This window comes from Pinus tabuliformis, chromosome Q (assembly GCF_031772625.1).
Source record: "Pinus tabuliformis cultivar Carrire ecotype Pingquan chromosome Q, CPIR1, whole genome shotgun sequence".
Taxonomy (NCBI): domain Eukaryota; kingdom Viridiplantae; phylum Streptophyta; class Pinopsida; order Pinales; family Pinaceae; genus Pinus; species Pinus tabuliformis.
In genome coordinates, this window is record NC_142296.1 from 898,578,010 (window position 1) to 898,599,152 (window position 21,143).

A 21,143-nucleotide genomic window follows, 5' to 3' on the forward strand; every position below is an offset into this window, starting at 1 on the left:
CATATTATATTTATAAATACTTTTAATCTTCCCAAAAAAAATTACACAAATATGAACTTTGGAAACGCAACTCACATTTAAAAAAAATAATTAAAAAAAATATAGATATTAAAAAGAAAGAACAATACAACCCAATTTCTTTGTCTCCCACCATATAATACGGCCCAATTTTCCAATTTTTTTTGATTGCTCCTCCCTTTATCCCTGTATCCACGCGTTTTCTTCCCAACCTGGGGTACGCTGATATACAAAAACAAAAACTTGATTAAGGTGAAGTAAAGGTTAAAGGAAAAGCAACCTCTTGTGTTTAATATAAAGGCGACTAGGAATTTGAAAATACACCAACGTTGTGAACAATCTATGATTTGATTGCATAGGCAGCTAAAAATCTGAAAAAGGAGGACCACTCCAGGCGGACGTGAAAAGAAGTTTCAATCGCGTTTATATTTGGCTCCTACGTTACGAATGAAGAGATTTTAGTTTTTGCTCGCGTACCCATTTTTCCCTTTATCATTTCCACCCCTAACACTCCCCTTTCCGCGGGGATCGTTAAGGTTTCGCAGTTCTTTGCCTGCAAAATTAAGGGATTTTTCCCTCTCCTTTTCTGCCACTGCCAGGTGAGTTTTCATATTCATCCATTATTTCTTCGGTGAAAATTCTGAAACAGTCATTGGTTTGTGTTTTTTTGGTACGAGTTTCTTCACTATTGCCTGCGAGGGCTTGTACGATACTGTCAAGTCATTATTTTTTCTGCCAGGGTTCCAGCGATCTGAATCTCCTTTTCCTTTTGTGGTTCTTATATACATAGATAATAAGTCCCTCCGTTTAAATCAGGGTTTCTGAATTTTTTGGTCAGATTATTGCGAGAACATAAGCTATTTTAAGACTCTCCATGCTCACGTTTTACCTCAATTTACCAGGACCGTTTTCCTGTGTTTGCATGTTTATTTCTGCCTATTTTTTTCTCCAATTCACGTAAATCACAGTAAGTTTGCCACTGTGGATACTAGCTATTTTTTTTTATTTTATTACGTGAAGAGTATACTTCTTTCCTAGCAGTATGTAAGATAAGAATGAAGTATGATTTAACTCTATGAAACATTATAGTGCTACCCCTTAGCGCCCATATTTTGTCCAATTGGTTGTTTCCAACTGAAAATTAGTTAGTTGAAATGTATGAAACATTATAGTGCAACCCCTTCGCGTCCATATTTTCTCCAATTGGTTGTTCCCAACTGAAAATTAGTTAGTTATTTGTCGGATTGTTCAACTGCAGCGTTTTTGCTGAAACTTTGTGGACAGGAGTGAGTGCTGGGTCTGGTTCAAAGATAAATACATTTACCCGCCCATGAGATAAGAAGTGATATTATTCCAAACAACCTTTATAGCCTTGGAACATTCATTGCTAACAATCCCTAAGTTTAACCCTCAAAATTTATCTTCTAAACCTGTTTAGAAGGAAGTCGGTCTATACTATGACACCCATATTAACTGTTACAACTGCTCCACATGAAAGTGTTTAACGCTCTTAACAACTGCCAGCATGTCTGAAACTGACACCACCACTGTAAGCATTTATTCTAAACGCTTTTTTCCTACTGGAAATCTGGAATTCAAGGTTACTGGTCAGTTACTACTGGCCTGGAAAAGATGATAACTGCAGAGACCAGTTGTTTATGGTATGAAATGCTAAATGCTTATCCCCGCAGTTGATGGATATAGAGTCTGCAGTGCTCCTATTACTTTGATTTGTCTTACAAATGCAGTTTGAGTGATATTTGTCATTATATCTTAATTTCAATTATAAACTTTCTTTGTTCCTTGTAAATAAAAACCAAGTTAGAGGTGTTATCTATTTTAGAATTGTAAATTCAGTTCGTTTGTGAGAAAAAAAGAAGCCTTAATTATAAAGTGAGTGGTGATCTCATAAATTTATGATTAATTCAGATGTTTATAACCTGTATATCTAAATATAAATAACACTGAGGCAAAGACAAAGGTATGCATCTTTCTAGTGGTGTGATTTTTTGCAACTGTAACTTTCGTTGTTTTTGTTCTCGAATTATTTATCTTTTTGTAACCCCTCGGATCCACAGTGTTAAATATTCCAGACTCTTGCGTTCAAGGTATGATGGGTGTATAAGTCTGTGAGAAGGTCCTTGTAAAATATTCTTACCCTGAATTGAATGACAATTCAAATGCTCCAAATGAATGTTTCTTAACTTTGAATTTGTGATGTCCTCAACGAATTGAGGACCAATGGACTTGGTATCCTATCTGCCCCTGTAGGCTTTAGTCCTCCAAAAAAGGGGATAAAACCCCAAAACCTCCATTGTGGGCGAGTTTTGGGTAAGTTGGGTGAAAAACCCAAAATCGGGGCTTTGAGTATGACACAGTCAACCACTTAAGAAAGTAAGACCCCTCATAGAAGTCTATAAATTAGGGAGGTTTGGATTAACTTGGAGGCATTAACTGTGGATCACTTCATTTGTTTTTGAGCTTTAGCTCTAAGGGTTTTAAGACCCCTTTACTCATGCCAATTTCGATGGTGAAAGATTCCACTCTAATTTGGCTTTGCTTCTCTTTTCATCTCTATTCTGTTGCAGGAAGTCTTTGTAGGATAAATGAATTCTCTAAGCTTGGTTTCCTCTATTGAAAAGTTTGTGTATGGGTTAGAGAACTCTCTTCACTTATGTGTGCAATTCACAGAGTCCTTCCTTTCTGTAACAGTGTGACCCTTGGGTACGACCTTCTGTGATAGTGAGTCATCTGGGCATCATTTCCCGAGTCAGCGAGTCATCTATGTTTCGTTCTTCAGATAGCGAGTTCATTTGGGCATCATTTCCTGAGTCAGTGAGTCATCGATGCTTCATTTCTGAGATAGCAAGCTTCTATATCAATCTTGACCCTGTGGAATTTGAGACTTGTTGAGCACATGAAATCTTTTCTTAGACAACGGGGAATTACAATATATAGAGATGTCACCAGTGTCTGCGAAGGTTTGTGTCTTTCTGGGCAGTTTGTGTGAAGGACTTAGGCAGAGCTGGAGATTGAGTGACAATTTGAATACAAGTCCCTGTAACGAAATAAGGAAGAAATCCGCAAAAATTATGAGTTTGTATGGATTTTCAACGGGCTTTGTCATATAGCGTAGCAAGAATCCACAATTGAGGGTGGATCATGAAACTGTTCAAAATCGGTCGTGTTGGATTCCTGAGATGTCATAAACCCAAGCCAGGACTGCGACTGCTTTGGAGTGATTGGTCTGCAAGGTATATGGTCATGTTCAATTGTTGAGGCGTCTAAAGTTCAGGGTTAATAATAATTTAGGATTATTACACAGTGTATAAAGAATTTGTGGCAAAATTATGTAAGGACTCGTGATTATTCAGTGAATAGTTTATGTGTGGGGACAATGCGCTGTCATAACAATTGGATATCGGAACCTTATAAAGTATTATGTTCGATGAATAGTTTATGTGCGGTTTATGTGGGGACAATGCACTTGGATATTGGAACTTATATTGTTTACCTTTCTGTTGCACTATCAAGTATTGTTTAATTTGTTGGATTGTTAAGGGAATTATTGTTAATTGCAATTGCAACAAATGTGCAATTGGAAATGGATGTGAAATCCTCGATATTTTGTAAATAATTACCCTAGGCCATTACAGTGGTATCAGAGCACAAGCATCCTGCCAGCTTGTGGGGAATGGTAGTTTATGCTTCTTGAAGACACCAACCACATCACTGTAAGAAGGAGAAGGAATAACCATCACTCCATTATGGGGGACAGAGTAGAACGTGACCCTAGTATCTTACTACAAGAATTGTTACAGGGGCAACAACAAATGAATCAACACTTGCACCAACAAGGGCGACAAATGATTCAAGGTAACAGCAGATAGCTCAGGCCTTGACCCAAGGGCAACAGCAAATTGCGGTGCTAATTGCTCACCTCACCAGTCAGGCGAATGTTGCTGGCACTAATAGAACTACAACTGAAGTAAGTGGGAATCATAATCCAGTCCCACCTCTCAACCAAGCCAACAACATGATGCATGGCCGACCACTTCTACCTCAATTTACAGACAATCAAGTGCCAGTACGCCAAGAAGCAGTTGAGCCAAATCAACTCCTAAACACTTATGCTTAGGACTATGCACAATTGAAAGAAAATACTCCAGCAACTATGTCTTTCAATGAGTACAGTGACTTTCGGTACCAGAATAGACCCTGAGGACAACTTAATGGAGAATTAGCCTGCAAGGTGAGTACTTCCTTTACCCTCATTTGATGGATCATCTAAATGTATAGCAAGGGCTTGGGTGCAAATTTGTGTATGGGTGCAAGAATTTGTCTCCCCTTCTTGTTTCCTCTGTTGAAAAGTTTGTGTATGGGTTAGAGAACTCTCTCTTCACTTCTGTGCAATTCACAGAGTCTTTCTTGAGGCAGTGAGTGGGTTTTTGACATCTTTTTGTAACAGCGTGAACCTTGGGTACGACCTTCTATGACAGCGAGTCATTTGGGCATCATTTCTTGAGTCAGCGAGTCATCTGTGTTTCACTCCTCACATAGCGAGTTCGTATGGGCATCATTTCTCGAGACAGCGTGTCATCGATGCTTCATTCCTCAGATATCAAGCCTCTATAGCAATCTTGACCCTGTGCAATTCGAGACTTGTTGAGCACAGGAAATCTTTTCTCAGGTGGCGAGGAATTACAATATACAGAGATGTCACTTGTGTTTGCGAAGGTTTGTGTTTTTCTGGGTAGTTTGTGCGAAGGACTCGGGTAGAGCGCATACCTAGATCTGAGAACGCATCAGAGCAAAGTCTGGAGACTGAGTGATAATTCGAGTACAAGTCCCTGTAATGAAATAAGGAAGAAATCCACAAAAATTCTAAGTTTGTATGGAGGTTTGATGAGCTTTGTCATATAGTGTAGCAAGAATCCGCAACTGATGGAGTATCAGAAAATTGTTCAAAGTTGGTCTTGTTGGATTCCTGAGATGCTGTAAACTCAAGCCAGGATTGCGACTGTGACTGCTTTGGAGGGATCGGCAACCAGTTAGCGGGGTTTCGCAACCCTTGGTCTGTAAGGTATATGGTCATATTCAATCACTGAGGCGTCTAAAGTTCGAGGTTAATAAAGTCAGGATTATTATATAGTGCATACAGAATCTATGGCAAAATTATTTAAGGACTCGTGGTTATTCGGTGAATAGTTTATGTGTGGGGACAGTGCGCTCGCCGCTGTCATAACAATTGGATATCGAAACCTTATAAAGTGTTATGTTCAGTGAATAGTTCATGTGCGGTTTATGTGGAGACAATGCACTTGGATATTGGAACTTATATTGTTTACCTTTCTGTTGCACGATCAAGGGTTTAATTTGTTGGATTGTTAAGGGAATTATTATTAATTGCAACTGAAACAAATGTGCAATTGGAAATGTATGTCAAACCCTCGATATTTTGTAAATAATTACCCTAGGCCATTACAAAATTGAATGGAAATTCAATTTCGCCAAACCAATAGCATGTTTCTTGCCAATGGTGCAAAGATGTATATCTCATTATAAACGAGGAGATCAAAATCCAATAGAGCTCCCTTCAACTGATCCACAATGCATGGATTGGGAAAAGTTCATGCACTAAAAGAAAATAAAAGATCTTAAAAGATTTCTGTTGCTGATTTGCTTGTGTTCTAATTCGGTCAACCACTAGCCTAAGAAACAGGACACCTCAACTAGGGGCCCATGCATGTATCCCATGTATTAGACACATACATGCTAGAACATGTGCCCTGGATGTGCCTGACCCTAAGAAAACAGGTCAGGTGCCAGACACATGCCCTAGAAGTGTGACCCTAAAAAAATAGGACATGTGCCAGACATGTGCCCTAGAAATGTGACCCTAAAACACAAGACATTTGCCAGACACATATCAGACAAATGCCCTAGAAGTGCCCCGTGTGTCCTACTCTACAAAATGTTTTTTCATCAGTATTTTCCTTCTTCCAACTGTAGGGAAAGAGCTCTCACAGTATCTCATTGTGCAGGTGAAGGGTAAAATTGAGATTTGAATTGATTCCAAGTGTTTTGTAAATGTTCTAGTTTCTAAAATAATTTGGGCCTTTATGTTTCATTTCAGTATTTGTAATTTGTATTTTTAATATATGTACATATATATAAAATGTGCCCCCCATGTCCTCTTTCTAAGGTTGATGTGTCCTATGTTGGATACTTGTGTTTTTGTGTTCTCTGTGCCCCATGCCCTTGTGTCATAAATTAGCTGCTAGCAAATTGACATCTTTACAATTGGCACCAAGTGAATATCACAAGTCTATGTCAACCTATGTTACCAGATCTGTGGGGCTGGGATTTTGGATCCACGGATTGGATATGGATTTGCATCTGGATTTATTAGGATCCGCTCTGTAGCACACTTACTGTGGTATATGTGAATTTTGAAATGCTGACACTGTGTAATCAAACTCTAGATTATTAAATTCCTCTTGTTTGGCCCCGGATGATTTATGTGACTGAATTTGTAAATCCAATGCATGTTAGAAATGAATGATTATTAATATTTGACCTGTGATGAGTGATAGGTTATGTTGTAAAGGAATGTTTATTAAACAGTTTGGACCCCCTTAGTTTATGTTTATAATTTCTATAACAGTTAAATGTTATATTTTAACTATTTAATAATGGTAAACGTTGAGAAAATATATAATTTAATTTATATAAAATAATGCGTGTTTTACACAAATAATATGTTAATAACCAGTTTATGAATCTAATATATAAATTATTTTAATTTTTATATAAATGTTACATATTACAGATATACAAGTTATATAACTTGTATATTTTTTTTTTGAAATTTTTATCTAAGTTTTATTTAAAAAAATTATATATATTGTTTGTACTTTCTGTGCCCCTGCCATATGCAGAGTCCAGACAGGTTTTTTCAAAAAACTGGTGGATACATATCTGTATCCGGACCTGAATCCTGGTAATGCAGATGTCAACACCATAGGATGCCCAATTCCTTTTTTATCTGGTCGAAGGTTCACCTATTTGCATTCAGTGCACTTACTTTGTTGCAAGCCATCTAGTTTAACAGTCCATTTATCCATACCATGAAAGCATTTTTTATCAATAGTTGTAACTTTCACAGGTGGCTGAGCTTGTTGAGCTTACAATCATTAGTGCACTCTCTTTGGAATGATTTCATTTGCAATAATAGTATTCTAAGTGTCCAGAATAATGTGGTATTTATAGAGTTTCGACGCAAATTGGCAAGTCCACTTATTTTGGGAGTTTCTTTCTGATATTGTGCAGTTTTTTCAGGAATCAAGAGGCAGTACAGCATGGCAGACAACAATGTAAATGAAATCATAATTGCTGAAAGAGATCAAGCTGAATGTTCAGATGCAACTGTTGAGATAAAGGTTAAAACACTGGATTCACAGACGTACACTTTAAGAGTCGATAAATGTGTAAGTATTTTATTTTCTGGTCATTATTTATCTTAATTTTAATTTGAGTTAAAATTGGATATGACCACACTAATTGTGAATTCATTAAGCTCTGAATGCTGATGTTCTGCTACAGCTTTTATTATAGCATTCAGAAAAGAAATGGGCAAAATGGCAGAAACTTTAGAATGTTATATATATTTATATACATTTATCTTTTTTTTTTTTTTTATCTTACTTTGAGGTGCTCACTCTGTGATATCATTCTATTTGGTGGAGTTTTATATTTACACCTTTCTGCAGTGAAGGTATTTTTAATATTTTTCACATAGTTACATTGACGGGAAGTTTGTTATCTTGTCTCTAATAAGTTCTATATGTTATATCTTTTTGTAAGTTGATTTGTATTACTTCAAAATATCCAATTACATCAATCTTTCCATCACTGATAAGCTCAATACACAGCAATACATTCACTACCTAGCCCATACATTACTTTTATCTTGGGTAATGAATCTGGAAATGATCATGGATCCCTCTGTGGATCCTTTTTACCTTTTTTTTCTTTCAGACAGCTATCCACCCTGACAAATTGTGAGGAGCAGATGTAGATGGTACAATAGTATTGTTTTCTTGATTCAACTCCAATACTGGGGGTCTACATTTGTAGCTGCTTCCTTATCACTATCTGAGTGATCTTATTCATGGAAGTGTTTGTGTTTGCTTATTGACGAAGCTAAAACCATAGTTGTGTCTCCTGCGGCTGTGTTTGAGGGGTGGACCCCAACATCCGTAGGATGTAATGGCACTGCATGTGGTTGAGCTGAATCTGAAGGACTTGAATTATCTGTAGAGGTTTGTTGGTGTTGAGAGTTATTTGGCTGGTGTGTTGCAGATTTCTTAGATTCCTTGGAAACTTTTGGGTCTTTCCGTCCTCGCGGTCTATTCTTGGTAGCCAGAGGGGTAGAGCGCCCTTGAGATGAAGGGCAGACATTCAGAAGATGATCTGATTGTTGACAAATCCTGCATCAGAAAGCCATATTTCCATAATCCAACAATTGTGTATAAGTCAGGCCTTTCTAGTGAAGAAGGATTTTATTTGGCAATGCAACAAAGAGATATATTCCACACATGCGGGCAAATGTAACAATACCCTTCTCCATCTTGTTTGTGTCTACCTTGATGAAACAACCAATTGAGTTACCCACTTCAGCTTAAATATCTGGATGCAACAGATGAAGGGGCATATTCAGGAGCCTAACCCAATTGGCATGGGCAAAGATGGCATAGAAAGAGGGTTAAAACAATAAAATTATGGCTTCATGCAAAGCCCAACTTGACCCCAAAACTACGGTCCTTCGATAAAAACCTTATCTTTGTCCTTCATATCCTTAAATTTCACCACAAAGAAACCTTTAGAGCAAAAGAACAAATCTACATTTGGTGTCTAGGTCGGATGGACCTCGTCCCGAAGCGCATTTATCAATGGCCATAACTCGTTAAAATGGAAAATAACAACATGCAACCCAAAATCCATGCTAGAATCCTAGGAGATATGGTGATCTACTTTAATAACATGGATATCTTTCTGTTGATCCACAATGAAAACTTCAAAGCAGGCCCTGAGAGTTCTTTATGTGTCAGAGGATTGGGCCCTGGCTTGATGGCATCTGTGAAGGAATTTGGTTGGGATGAGGAGGACACACCCCAACCTTTAGCTCCTCTTCTTATTCTTGGTACAAGATAAATCGAGGCATCCTTGGTTATGCCATACTTGCTAAGAGACTTTTGATCCTGAAGCTGTTGTCCTTCGTGAAGGAGCCATATATTTTCATATGGGATTCTTACCCCTTGTAGTCTGGCTGTGAGTGAGGAGACGAGATCTAAGGCTTTGACCTGCAAACAGAAGGATCCCCCTGTGATTGGTCTCACAAAGACTGTGAAATGGTCCACTTCTAGGTTGAAAGGACCCACATATGGATGAAGGTTTTTAGGCACAATATATTGATTTTTATGAAGCCCATCCCTGGATCTCAAAGACTAGACTTCATGATCTTTGGTGCAAAAATCATTATTCCTTCCACAACAAGCGAGAAGCTTCAAATTCCATTGGGATCGTGCCACAAGTGACCCCATAGCATTTCCATTGTCGACTAGGAGACTATCCATAGTACATCTTTCGACTTCCCATTGTTCTAGAGTGATTATTCCCTAAGAGATTCCCCCTCCATGGATAAACGAGGGCTTCTTGCCACTCCCATTCCCATCATCGTCGTTGTTGTGGTTGATCATCTTGTGCCAAATTAGATCTGGCTTGCAAAACCCTAACAAAGCGACTTTGTAGAGCTTATGAAATTTAAATTTAATTATCATTCCTATTTGATATATATTGAGTTGCTCCATAAATACATTTGCTCTATAGCAGAAAGGACATTATCTTTTTTTTTTAAATCATGTTCTTTCAAATATGACTTGGCTTGTAAAATGCATTTTTAAAAATTTAGTCATCATCAATTTAAGTTTCGAGACACCCTTGAAATGATGTTGTTCCTGTGATATATCTGTGTTGAATACTGATGTAAAATTCCGATCCTTTTTATAACAAGATTCAAGTTTGATATTATAGGTTGAACATTTGGGTAGGATGTTATTCTAAAAAGCATATGTTTTTCTTTTAGGTTGAATTTCATTCTAGATGTAGTTAGAAATATATATCTCTGTAGACTAGAAGAATAGAATTGAATGATATTTGCTTCCAATTTATTTTGTTTAGGCACTTTCAAGAAAGAATGGAGGTCATTTAGGGCTTTAACAAGATAGCTTGATTGCTCTTTTCGTATTGCCACTGAGAACAACAATACTGGACAAAGAAAGTTAGTAACTCAAACCACAAAATAGTTAAAGGTAGGCATACTATCTACGACCCAAATAAATTAAAAGGTAGGTGTTGTCGCTTGAAGTGTACACCTAAGGCACAACGCTCTGAACATGGGCAGTCACTCTAAAACCCTATTTACTCCATTTAGATTCTCTCCTAGCTAAGTCAGGGGGGGTAGTCCCTAAGAATGATAAATGAAGGAAAACTTGTTGCAACAAGTCTAGGAGATTTAAGGGCAAGGCAATTATTATTAGAGTAAATTGATTGTTAATTAGAGCATGATTTAAGAGTTTATGAGCAATGTTTTAAAATGGATTCAATTAGGATCAATGGGGCAAATATAAGATTAAATATGATAAACCATTGCCTTTACAATGCTCAATGGAAATTTAGAGACTTGCAAGTAAATAGATGTTCAAGTTACAATAACAACAATGCTGAAGAAGTGTTAGCGCAAAAGAAATGACACTGTCAAATATGAGCAGATAAAAATAATTTGCACAACAGAAATAAAATGTACTTTCAAGGAAATGCTCAAGATAAGAATGACAGTGTAAATAAACAGTGAGCAATATAATAAAAAATGAGTACGAGGACAACGATACAATATTCAATGTTTTAAAACTTCGACTCGGGTTTAGAACCGACCGAGGGTTGGCTCTGATTCATACTCCGACTCGGTATCGATTCGACCGGTTTGATTTCAATGACTTGGTTGTTGTAAAAAGTACATTAAATATTTATTTTTTATGAAAAAACATAATTTTAAAGATTTTGATTCATGTTTCCAAACACAAAGCATTAGAATATAGAGAGAAGACAACATATGATCAAAGTAGGCTCATGAATATATCCATTATATCAAAATGGCACCTAATGCACTGTCCAATATATACATGATATAGAGATCAAAACAAAAGCACATAACTAAAGGAGGCTCTAAATGGCCTCTACAACAAAAGTAAACTGTAAAACATCACTAATCACCAGTACTACTGGCTATTACTAGAGAAGCCAACATCATTTGGCTCTAACTTTAAATTAGATTCAGATAGGGAAACCCATGGCTCCTCCTCCTCATCACCATCTCCATCTGTACAAGTAGTAGCACTAGCAGCTGCATGCTGAGATAGATGAGATATGCGCTTCTGTCGTGGCTGAGTAGAGGAAGTGCCTGTAATTGGAGGACTTGGGCTGGGCCTGGTACAAGTGGATCTGCTTTCTACTGAACATTATGTTCAACATCAACTTCAGCTAATACCTCTCTCTGTAAATCCAAATCAATATCAAAATACTCATCAAAATCAAACTCTATTGGATGACTCTCCATTACCCAATCTGATGTTGGATCAATATCTTACAACACAATGGGATCTGTATCAGGTCTTTTGTTCAACAATTGGTAGCGTCTTAGTCGGAGGTTGTATTGGACATAGACTAGATCATTTAACCATTTTTGTTCCAAACAATTTCTCTTCTTTGTGTGAATCCTCTCAAAGATAGACCAATTGCGCTCACACCTAGTAGCATTACAAGTTTGACTCAAAATACAGATTGTAAACTTCTGCAATTGAGGACATTGGCTATCAAATGCCTCCCACGATTGTGCTGCAAAAGACATAGTTGTGTAATGAGTTAGCTCAACAAATTATATCCAACTTTCAAATTATAAACAATTTAACAAAATAAGAATTCGAAAATTGAAATTGTTTGTTTACCCGACTCATTTGTTTCCCTTGCAATCCTTGCTAGGTTCTTGCCAAAGGTATTTGTGGCTTTGCTAAAACAAGTGATCCGTTAGTGTATCTCCAACTGATCACTCTCCTTAGGGATCATTCGGTCAATGCAGTCATTCAATCCATATCTAACCTCCCCAGTCAAATTGTCTGGCTCCAGGGATTTATAATGATACCTTGGGTTTAGAAAAAACCCAACTGCATGTATAGGGCGATGGAGTTGATTGTTCCATCTTTCATTAATGATGGCCCAAATGGGCCCATACCTAGCCACTCTATCCTTGTATACTGCCTTTATTTGCTCCTTTGCTTGATCCATAGCCTCCTAAATGAAGCCCATAGCCAATCTTCCCCATCCACCAACCACAACACCTTAACTAGTGGCTCAACAACCTTCACAATTTCTGCTGCCTTTTTCCAAAATATTTCTTCATTAACTTTCTTTTTCACATCTTTGCCATCCTCTTTAGACCATTGACATTCATTCCATTCATCACTGGAAAACACCCTTTGCAAGTTTCTATGTTGGGAAAGCATATATTGCAATGTTAAAACATGAGTTGCAAATTGAGTGATTGCAGGGCTAATAATATTCTTGACCCCCTGTGTGTTTCCTCATCAAACTCAAAATCCATGAGTGATTGTAGATGTATTTTGTTATGCTTTTGGCATGCTCTATAGTGTTTTTGACCCAATCTATTTTGCCAATATCCTCGAGCATGAAGTGTATGGATTGTGCAACACATGGGGTCTAAAAGATGGTTTTGTGTTTTTCCTCTAACATTTTACCAACAAGAACATAGTTAGAGGCATTATCTGTGATGATTTGAACAACATTAGCCACCCTCTTCAACAACCTCATCCAAAAGATGAAACAAGAAGTGTGCATCTTTCACCCTATCAGATGCATCAACTGATTTTAGAAACATGGTTCCCTGTGGGCAAAAATAAGAAAGTTTATGATGGTATGATTCCTTTGATCAGTCCATCCATTGACATGATGGTACATCTTGTTTTTGCCCATGAGCTTTTGAAATCTTTCAAATATTCATCAATGGAGGAAACTTCTTTTCACAAAAGAGATCCCCTTAACTCATGCATAGTTGGGCCTTTGAAGCCCTTTCCAGCAACAAATATGGCATCAAACATAGTTCATAATATGGTGAACGAGAAGCATTGAAGGGGATATTAGATTCATACCACCATATAGCTATGTAATCACAAGCAATCTCTCTCAATTCGTTCTTCCAATGGTCATCTAAAGTGGGTTGCATATGACTTCTACTAGCTTGAGGATCATGTGCATTTGATGGAGAGAAGTGTGTGAAATAACTTTTAATAACACCCCTTTTTCATTTTACGCTTAACCTTTTCTTGAATAGACTCCAAAGAGGGAGGAACATAGCGAAATGGGTTGGATGCATCAGTGCAAGGGATAGATGAAGAGCCCTCATAATCAAAATTGGGGTTGGTCATATTCCCTCATAATTTTGTCTATTGAACCCTCCCTCAGGTTCACCATGTTCCCATATAGGGTTGAAATTTCTTGGCATTTTTAGTCTTCAATGTAATGATTGATCTTAGGGCACAACATAAATTTGAAAAAATTAAAATCAACATTTTTAGATTCAAAATACAAAAAAATTGCATAAAAAAGGACAAATATAAAATTTACATAAATGGTAGATATCCCATCGTCTCAAAAGAATTTAAAGAAAAGGAAGTTTAAATATATTTTTTTATTTATTAGTTTAACTATATATATATATATATATATATATATATATATATATATATATATATATATATATATATATATATATATATATATGTTTTATTATTTAATTTATATTTTTGTTTCGTGGGTGTATATGTCTAGAGGAATCAACAAATGGGTTGTCTCGTACTTGCATGACGCTGGGTTGATTCAATTCACTACCACTATAACCTCTAGGTGAACCATGCCGCCCCTAGCATGCAGCCACACCATTACTATACATGTATATTTTTTATTTGTTTCTTGTAAAGATATCAGAGTGACTGATGATATATTTATATTTACTATTAATATTATTATATTTTTTCATGGAAATGGTTAAAATACATATTAAAAGGGGGTTGTGGTTGTGCCACGTAATGATTACAAAAAAGAAGGAAAGCTTGTGCCCTACATACAAAAGTAATGCAAATGAACATGTTTTCTCATGGCTTTTAGGATTACAAAAAAGGCCTACTAGAAATTGCCAACGACATTAGCTGACAAATTGATGAAGAAAAACAATTAAACTTATAACTACATCTTAAGACATAAAATAAAACAGACATTGAAATCATGGCTTATGTTGTTCCTCTTAAATTCTCTGTTGTTCTCAACCTTTTCCTCATGCTCCCAATAGGTCAACTCTTTGTATTTTTCATTTAAATGAGCATTGATTTGCATGGAGGCTAAAGATGCCCAAGAGGAGTATTACGCTGAAGAAGAGTTACATTGATTGGGGGGGAGCAAAACTAGATTTAGGATACCTAGATGGGACGTCCTCCTTTGAAGCAGTGGTTTAATGGAGTCAACTTGTAATGAAATCTTCATATTTTTTATGAGTTAAGTGCTAGAAATCATTTACCTCTTTTCTATGATCTAGATTGCTTTGTTGTGTCAATTGCATAGGTGTACCGTGTATCTTGCAGATATGCAATAATTTCTTTTCCATCTCTTCTTGTTAATGATCTGATTTGATGTGGGGGCTAATAACGACATAATGTACCTCACCTACCTTCTCCATACAATACTGAACCCTTTGCTTCAATTTTTTAATTTTTCATTCAAGATACTTGCTGCACGCACAATGCACCATTGCTCTCCAACTATTGGGTTCGATAGAAGGTTTTGCCTTACCTTGTTGCTACACCCAACAGTTTCTAGAACCAACTCTTAGAACCAACCAAGCACTAACTAGAATTCATATAGTAGGGCTATACTTGGAAGTGGAGACCAAATAAACCAATCACCAATTGAAGTTAATTCACATGGCTATAGATTTGAAACACTCTCCTATAGATAGGAGAGGTGCAATCTCAAAGTTGGGGAAGGAAATTGTGGTGATAGCTACGAGTTGCCTCATGACCAAAAGAATACATGAATACTCAATCCAAACACTGCTTGAAAATCCCTTGAAAATTTTGAAATGGCTCTTGCCTTGAATTTGCGAGCCACATTAATTAACCATATAGAGTACCTGTGATACATATTAATTTGCATGTGAGAAGGAACAAAGAGTGTGTTGAGAATTCAATAGGGCAATGAATATGTTAATTCTCTTAACTGATAACTGTTTGTGTTACCTTTTACTTGATTAGCTTTGTTCATTATTATTCCAATTTGCAATACATCAAACAACTACTAAAACAGTAAGAATAATGACATAGTATATAGGCTGCAAGCCAGGGCCAAAACCCCTCCTCTTGAGGGGAAAACTCGTAAATCTCTTCTTTATCTTTTAGATCTTTCAATTGATGAATACCCTCCAAGATCAGGTCTACCACGACCTCTTGTTGCAATTTCTTCGACCTCCTAGTAGATCCGAAATTTTGCTCCCCAACCACTGCTGTTGCCTCTCTAGAAGACTTCAATCTCCCTCTAATAGCCTTCCTCTTGACTTCGCTTGCTTTGACTTGTGTCCTTGGGCTAGTAGGACGCCCTAAGATACATTCACTTGTCTTCCCTTCTCTTCTCCTTCAAAATCGAACCCCAAAAAATCCAACACAAAAACCCTAACTTCGATCCTCCCAGAAGAATAGATAAGGCCTAGAAACTTCGAATTCTTCGACTTCCTCTTCTTCGCACTTCCTTCTTCGACTTCTCTTCTGCTCCTTCGCATAAGAGATGAGTGAGTGAGTGATCCAAATGGAGGACAAGTTCCTCTTATATATAGGCTTCTTCAAGGTTGGACATGGCTCTTCATGTAGGCCGGCTTGATAGCTCATTAGGCCGGCTTGATCTTGGAGGTATTTCGACACTTTAAAGACAATGATTTTTTCTTTACACTTAACAATGTGCCCATAGGGTCTTCAATATATGACTGACTGTTATACCTAGGACAAACCCTAGAAGCACTCAATGGGTGCTTGACCTATAAAGTAAAAGAACTTGAACATGAAACACATGCTCCAATAATAATAATAATAATATTTTTCATTTTATATTTACAAGAAGATATTTCATACTTATGAAGACCGAACCTAGTTGCACATTTTCCAACAGAGTGAAGTCCCACTGTTGTTCCATTGGCATCGAGAGAGGGCGATTTACATTGTAAGCACTTAAAACTGTTATTCTAGAGAGACCTTAATTTTTGTGGGGGGTAATGAAATGTTGCCCCCTCTGATTGCCTCCCCTCGGTTTTCTTGACAATCTACCAATTCATTTTGATGGTGAAGCACATGAAAAAAAGGATATTTTATCAACTTGCATAATCTCTTGACTGATCGTTCTCACAATTTGAGATAAGGAGTAGTTTAAACAATCTTTCTGAATTGCTCTAAAATTATCATGTATTAGCTTATCACAATAAACTCATTTATTTGTTGGGTGTGTCAAATTCAAATTCTTGATTTCCTTTTGAGTCAAATATGACTCGCCTTTGTTGTTGCTGTCCCAATACTATTATTATTATTATTATTTTATGTGGATTATTTTTATTTTATTATTATTATTATTATTATTTGATTTAATTTATTTTTTTGCCAAGAATTGCCCCATCAACGTACCTTATAGTGCACATCTCCCTCATATTGTGTTCCATGATGCCTTGGATTAAGTCAAAGAAATATTATAAAATGTTTAAAATGAAGCATGCAATTTCCAATGTGGAAATTATCAATGAGATGGAACAAACAACTCCATTGAGCTTTTCATGCGTCTAGGTATTTTTTAAACCCAAAACATTATAATGCATCTAACTTCTCATTAGGTAACAAGCTAATTGATAGATTATATAATTGCATAGAGCAAATTCACCCCAATGATGATAAATAGGATGTGATACACTTACAGTTATTGTATTATATGACACCCTTCAGTTATTTTCATTGAGGGTTGGCCATTTGATGAACAAAAGGCCTTTTAGGTATATCATTTTTATTTATAACTTGAAATCTCACACCCTAATGATGGATCTCAAGGTGGACCAATGCCATTTAATGATAATGCTTATGGTGATGAACCCTTTTAGGTATATAATTTTTATTTATAACTTGAAATCTCACACCCTAATGATGAATCTCAAGGTGGACCAATGCCATTTAATGATAATGCTTATGGTGATGAACAAGTGCGCTATAACGAACAAAGTTCGTATACTCAGAGGAATGCTCTGATACCAATGTAATGAACAAGGTTCGTATATGCAACAATAATTTTCAGACTACATCGAAGACAAAGACTTCCATTGTATGACAAGTAATTATATATAAAATTAATTGAATACAAGTGAGATGAGGGTGAGGGTCTGCATATATACCTAGGGAGGTACCTCTTCACAAACGGTCATGTCCTTAGAGATATGCCTTTTCAATACTAATTAATAATTACTAGTTAATTAATCATTATTATTTATATTTATATTATTTTATATATATTTTATTCATAACATTGCCTTTCTCTTCGGAAAGCTTTGTCCTCAAAGCCTTATTGCTTGACAAGGCGTCATCTGTATCTTTTAATCTTTTCTTATTTTTTGGAGTTCTTCGAATTGTCATCTTTGTTGATACATGATGATAGGATCCTTTTAGTGATAAACCTATTCTTTGCATTGAGAAGGGATTTGACCATCCTAAATCAATCTTTTGTGGAATCTTTCGGTTACTAGAAACTTGTGATGAACTGTTGTCACTGGACTGAATTGTGCAAACTTCAGTATTCTTTGGAACATAAGTTTGTTGTTTATTATCTGAGTCATATAGATTTGTAGATTGATTGAAGTGTCTATTCTTGTGATTCAGATGCAAATAAGGAGTTCTTCTTATTTGACCTTCCTTTAACATGTGTGCGGTAATTTCTTGACTGATTTAGGTACTGATGTAGTTGAGTTGGTTATAGAATCTTCACTTGGAATTTTCATCGTCTGAACTGCCACATTTGAATATGTTTTTACTTCAATTGATTGCTTAACTTCTTGAGTTGAGAAGTTGACTAGATCGGTGTTCGTTCCTTTTTCTTCATCTTGGACTGTTACATTTGAAGATTTTGATGCTTCTTTTGCGATAAGTTCTTCAAATTTGTTCTTTAATGATTTTTTATCATTTTTAAGTTTATTAATTTGATTGAGTAGATTTTGATTATGGTTTTTGAGACGTAAGAGTTTTTTAGTTCGTGCTTCATCATTCTTATTTTCAATGTTTTGATGTTTAAGCTTCTCATCTTTTAGATCTCTGATTTGTTCTAATAACTTTTGATTAAGGTTTTTTAAGCGCAAATTTTCTTCTCTCTGAGATAGGTTTTCGTTTGAATATCTTCTTGAGATATTCTTTCTCTTCTAGTTTTCCTTTGTAATTTGGGATTTCTTGACCTTCTCGAGTAATTGTTGACTATGATCTCTTAGATGCCATATTTCTTTGTTACTTTTTGTTGATTCTTCGTAAAATCGATCTTCAAGATCCTTATAATTCTTTTTAGATGCCGCATTTTTTTGATGAAGTTCTACGTGCTCTTCTTTTAATCTTTCAATTTGTGTATGTGGATTACAATATTCTTCCAAGATAAACAATTTTCTACATGTTGGACAAAATATTGTGCGATTTTTAAAAATTGATGAATACTCATATTCTGTTCGACAAAACAAAAATCGATGAATGCTCATATTCAGTTCGACAAAACAAACATTTGGTCCAAAACGTAGAATTATGTGTGGAATACATAACTCCATTCATTTTTGAATTAGACTCCAAATTTCCCTTCTCTTCAAAGATGGATTCCATTACCATAATATTTTACCTTTAATATTTTATTATATAGGTATTATTTTTATAATACCTTTCTCCTTTATATACTTTTGCACTTCTTTATAATCTCTCTCTCTCTCTCTCTTTTTTACTTTAGTAATCATTTTTTCTTTCCTTTCTTTTATACCCACCTATCCACCTTGGATATTGATGCTTGACTTTTACTTGAACTCTTATTTTATTATTTACTTATCTTTCAATATTGCAATGCCTCTCAATATTTATTGATAGCACCTTCGAATAGATTAATTTAATTTGTACTCGAAACGTATTTGTTTGTTTGTTTCCAAGCCTCATAACTTATGCTAGCCGCAATGGCTTGATTAATTAATTGATCATTGAATCTGTGGAAGATTACAACGCTTGAAACGAAACTTCTGGAAATTAATAATAGTTTCCACCAAAATAATACCGTTTGCTTATTGAAATAGTGGCCTACTGAACATGAATGATGCAGAGACGACAACAGATAGGATTGCGGTTGAGGACACAAAAAGTTAGTGGTACTGTGTCTACAAGTAGTGCAATAGTGAGGGTATTGCGTCTGTCGGGTGGAGTAGTGTGGTGGGGAAACAGGACGAGCAACGACGACTTGGTGGTGGTAGATGGACCTGTGTGACGGGTAGTGGACACGAAGTAGTGGTGGCGCAGATGGCTTGGAAAATGGTTGGTCAGGGTGGAGCAAACTGCTGCGAAGGCCGTTCGCTTCAACACGTTTGTAGGCTGCAGTGACTATGGTGCCTCAGGAATGTTGCGGTCGCGACTGTGTAGCTATCCAATCATTTTTTTTATATTTTTTTTTCTATATGATTTTTTTATTATTTTGTAATTTTCTATATATATATATTAACTTTATTTTTCAATTTTTTTTTAATATATATTTTTTATAAGTATATAATTTTTTGTTTGTTTGTTGTTTCTATAATATTTTTTTGTGTTTTTTTTTTTTTTTTTTTTTCTATTTCCTTTGTTTTTTTTTTCTTTTCTTTATTTTTCTTTATATATATATATATATATATATACACACACATATATATTTTATAGTTGTATATATATATATTTTAAATTAAGTGGCCAAAGGCCTAAATGGTGAAACCACCAGAATGGAGAATTTCCAAAACTTTGTAGTGAAAACGCTTCAATAATGACGACATCAACATTGACGTAGATATAATGGCCAAAGATCGGATCAAGCCGCTCTATGCAGCGGTTGAGCTGTCATAGGATTGAACGACTCTGATACCAATGTAATGAACAAAGTTCGTATACTCAGAGGAATGCTTTGATACCAATGTAACGAGCAAGGTTCGTATATGTAGCAATAATCTTCAGAATACTTCAAAGACAAAGACATCCATTGTAGGATAGGTAATTATATATAAAAATGTTTGAATACAAGTGAGATGATTACAAATGAGGGTGAGGCCCTGCATATATACTCAGGGAGGTATCTCTTCACAAACGGTCATGTCCTTAGAGATATGCCTTTTCAATACTAATTACTAGTTAATTAATCATTATTACAATTATCATTATTATTTTTATTTATATTATTTTATATATATTTTATTCATAACATGCCCCTTCAAAATTTTCCAAAGACATTCCAACACCATAATGTAAGAGAGCAAAGATGGGTGGTATTTATGATATGTTTGATGTGAAGGGTACCAAAGGTGTTGATATTGCAATCTCTTTTAAAGTAACTTGTTATTGTTATAACTTATTTTGAACAATTTGTCTGTTGTTTAAATGAACAAGTTATAAGCCACTTGGTTATGGAGCCAATGTGAACGCCTTAAGTCTAGTATTTGTGACCGTTATGGTGAGGAAGTTGGTAGAAATGTTAATGCTTTTGAATGATCAAGGATAAGAAAGAAGAGACGTATTTTTTGACCTCTTTCTCTAGCCACATTGTGATGATGATGATGATGATGATGATGGTTAACGTCCACTGAGACCAAAATGGTCTATCGGACCTATAATTTCTTAATTTCTAATTGTCTGACTCCTTGTCTTTCTTGGCGAGATTGGTGATGTAGCTTT

At 35.8% G+C, this 21,143-nt stretch overlaps 1 protein-coding gene across 8 annotated transcripts in view; it reads left to right on the top strand.

Annotated features, from left to right (window-relative positions):
• The first annotated feature begins 398 nt into the window (after window positions 1–398).
• LOC149222367 (ubiquitin-like domain-containing protein CIP73) overlaps window positions 399–21,143 on the top strand; it is a 114,274-nt gene continuing 93,529 nt past the window's right edge. Inside the window, exons 1-4 of one of the 8 annotated variants that reach the window (XM_089385402.1) lie at window positions 401–617; window positions 2,731–4,270; window positions 4,487–5,101; window positions 7,351–7,508. In XM_089385402.1, the coding sequence (XP_089241528.1) occupies window positions 7,380–7,508 (129 nt within the window). In that variant the 5' untranslated portion in view covers window positions 401–617; window positions 2,731–4,270; window positions 4,487–5,101; window positions 7,351–7,379. Of the gene's footprint in view, window positions 618–2,730; window positions 4,271–4,486; window positions 5,102–7,350; window positions 7,509–21,143 lie in introns of all 8 variants that reach the window. The other 7 variants (XM_089385401.1, XM_089385405.1, XM_089385400.1 and 4 more) reach the window with 7 other exon arrangements.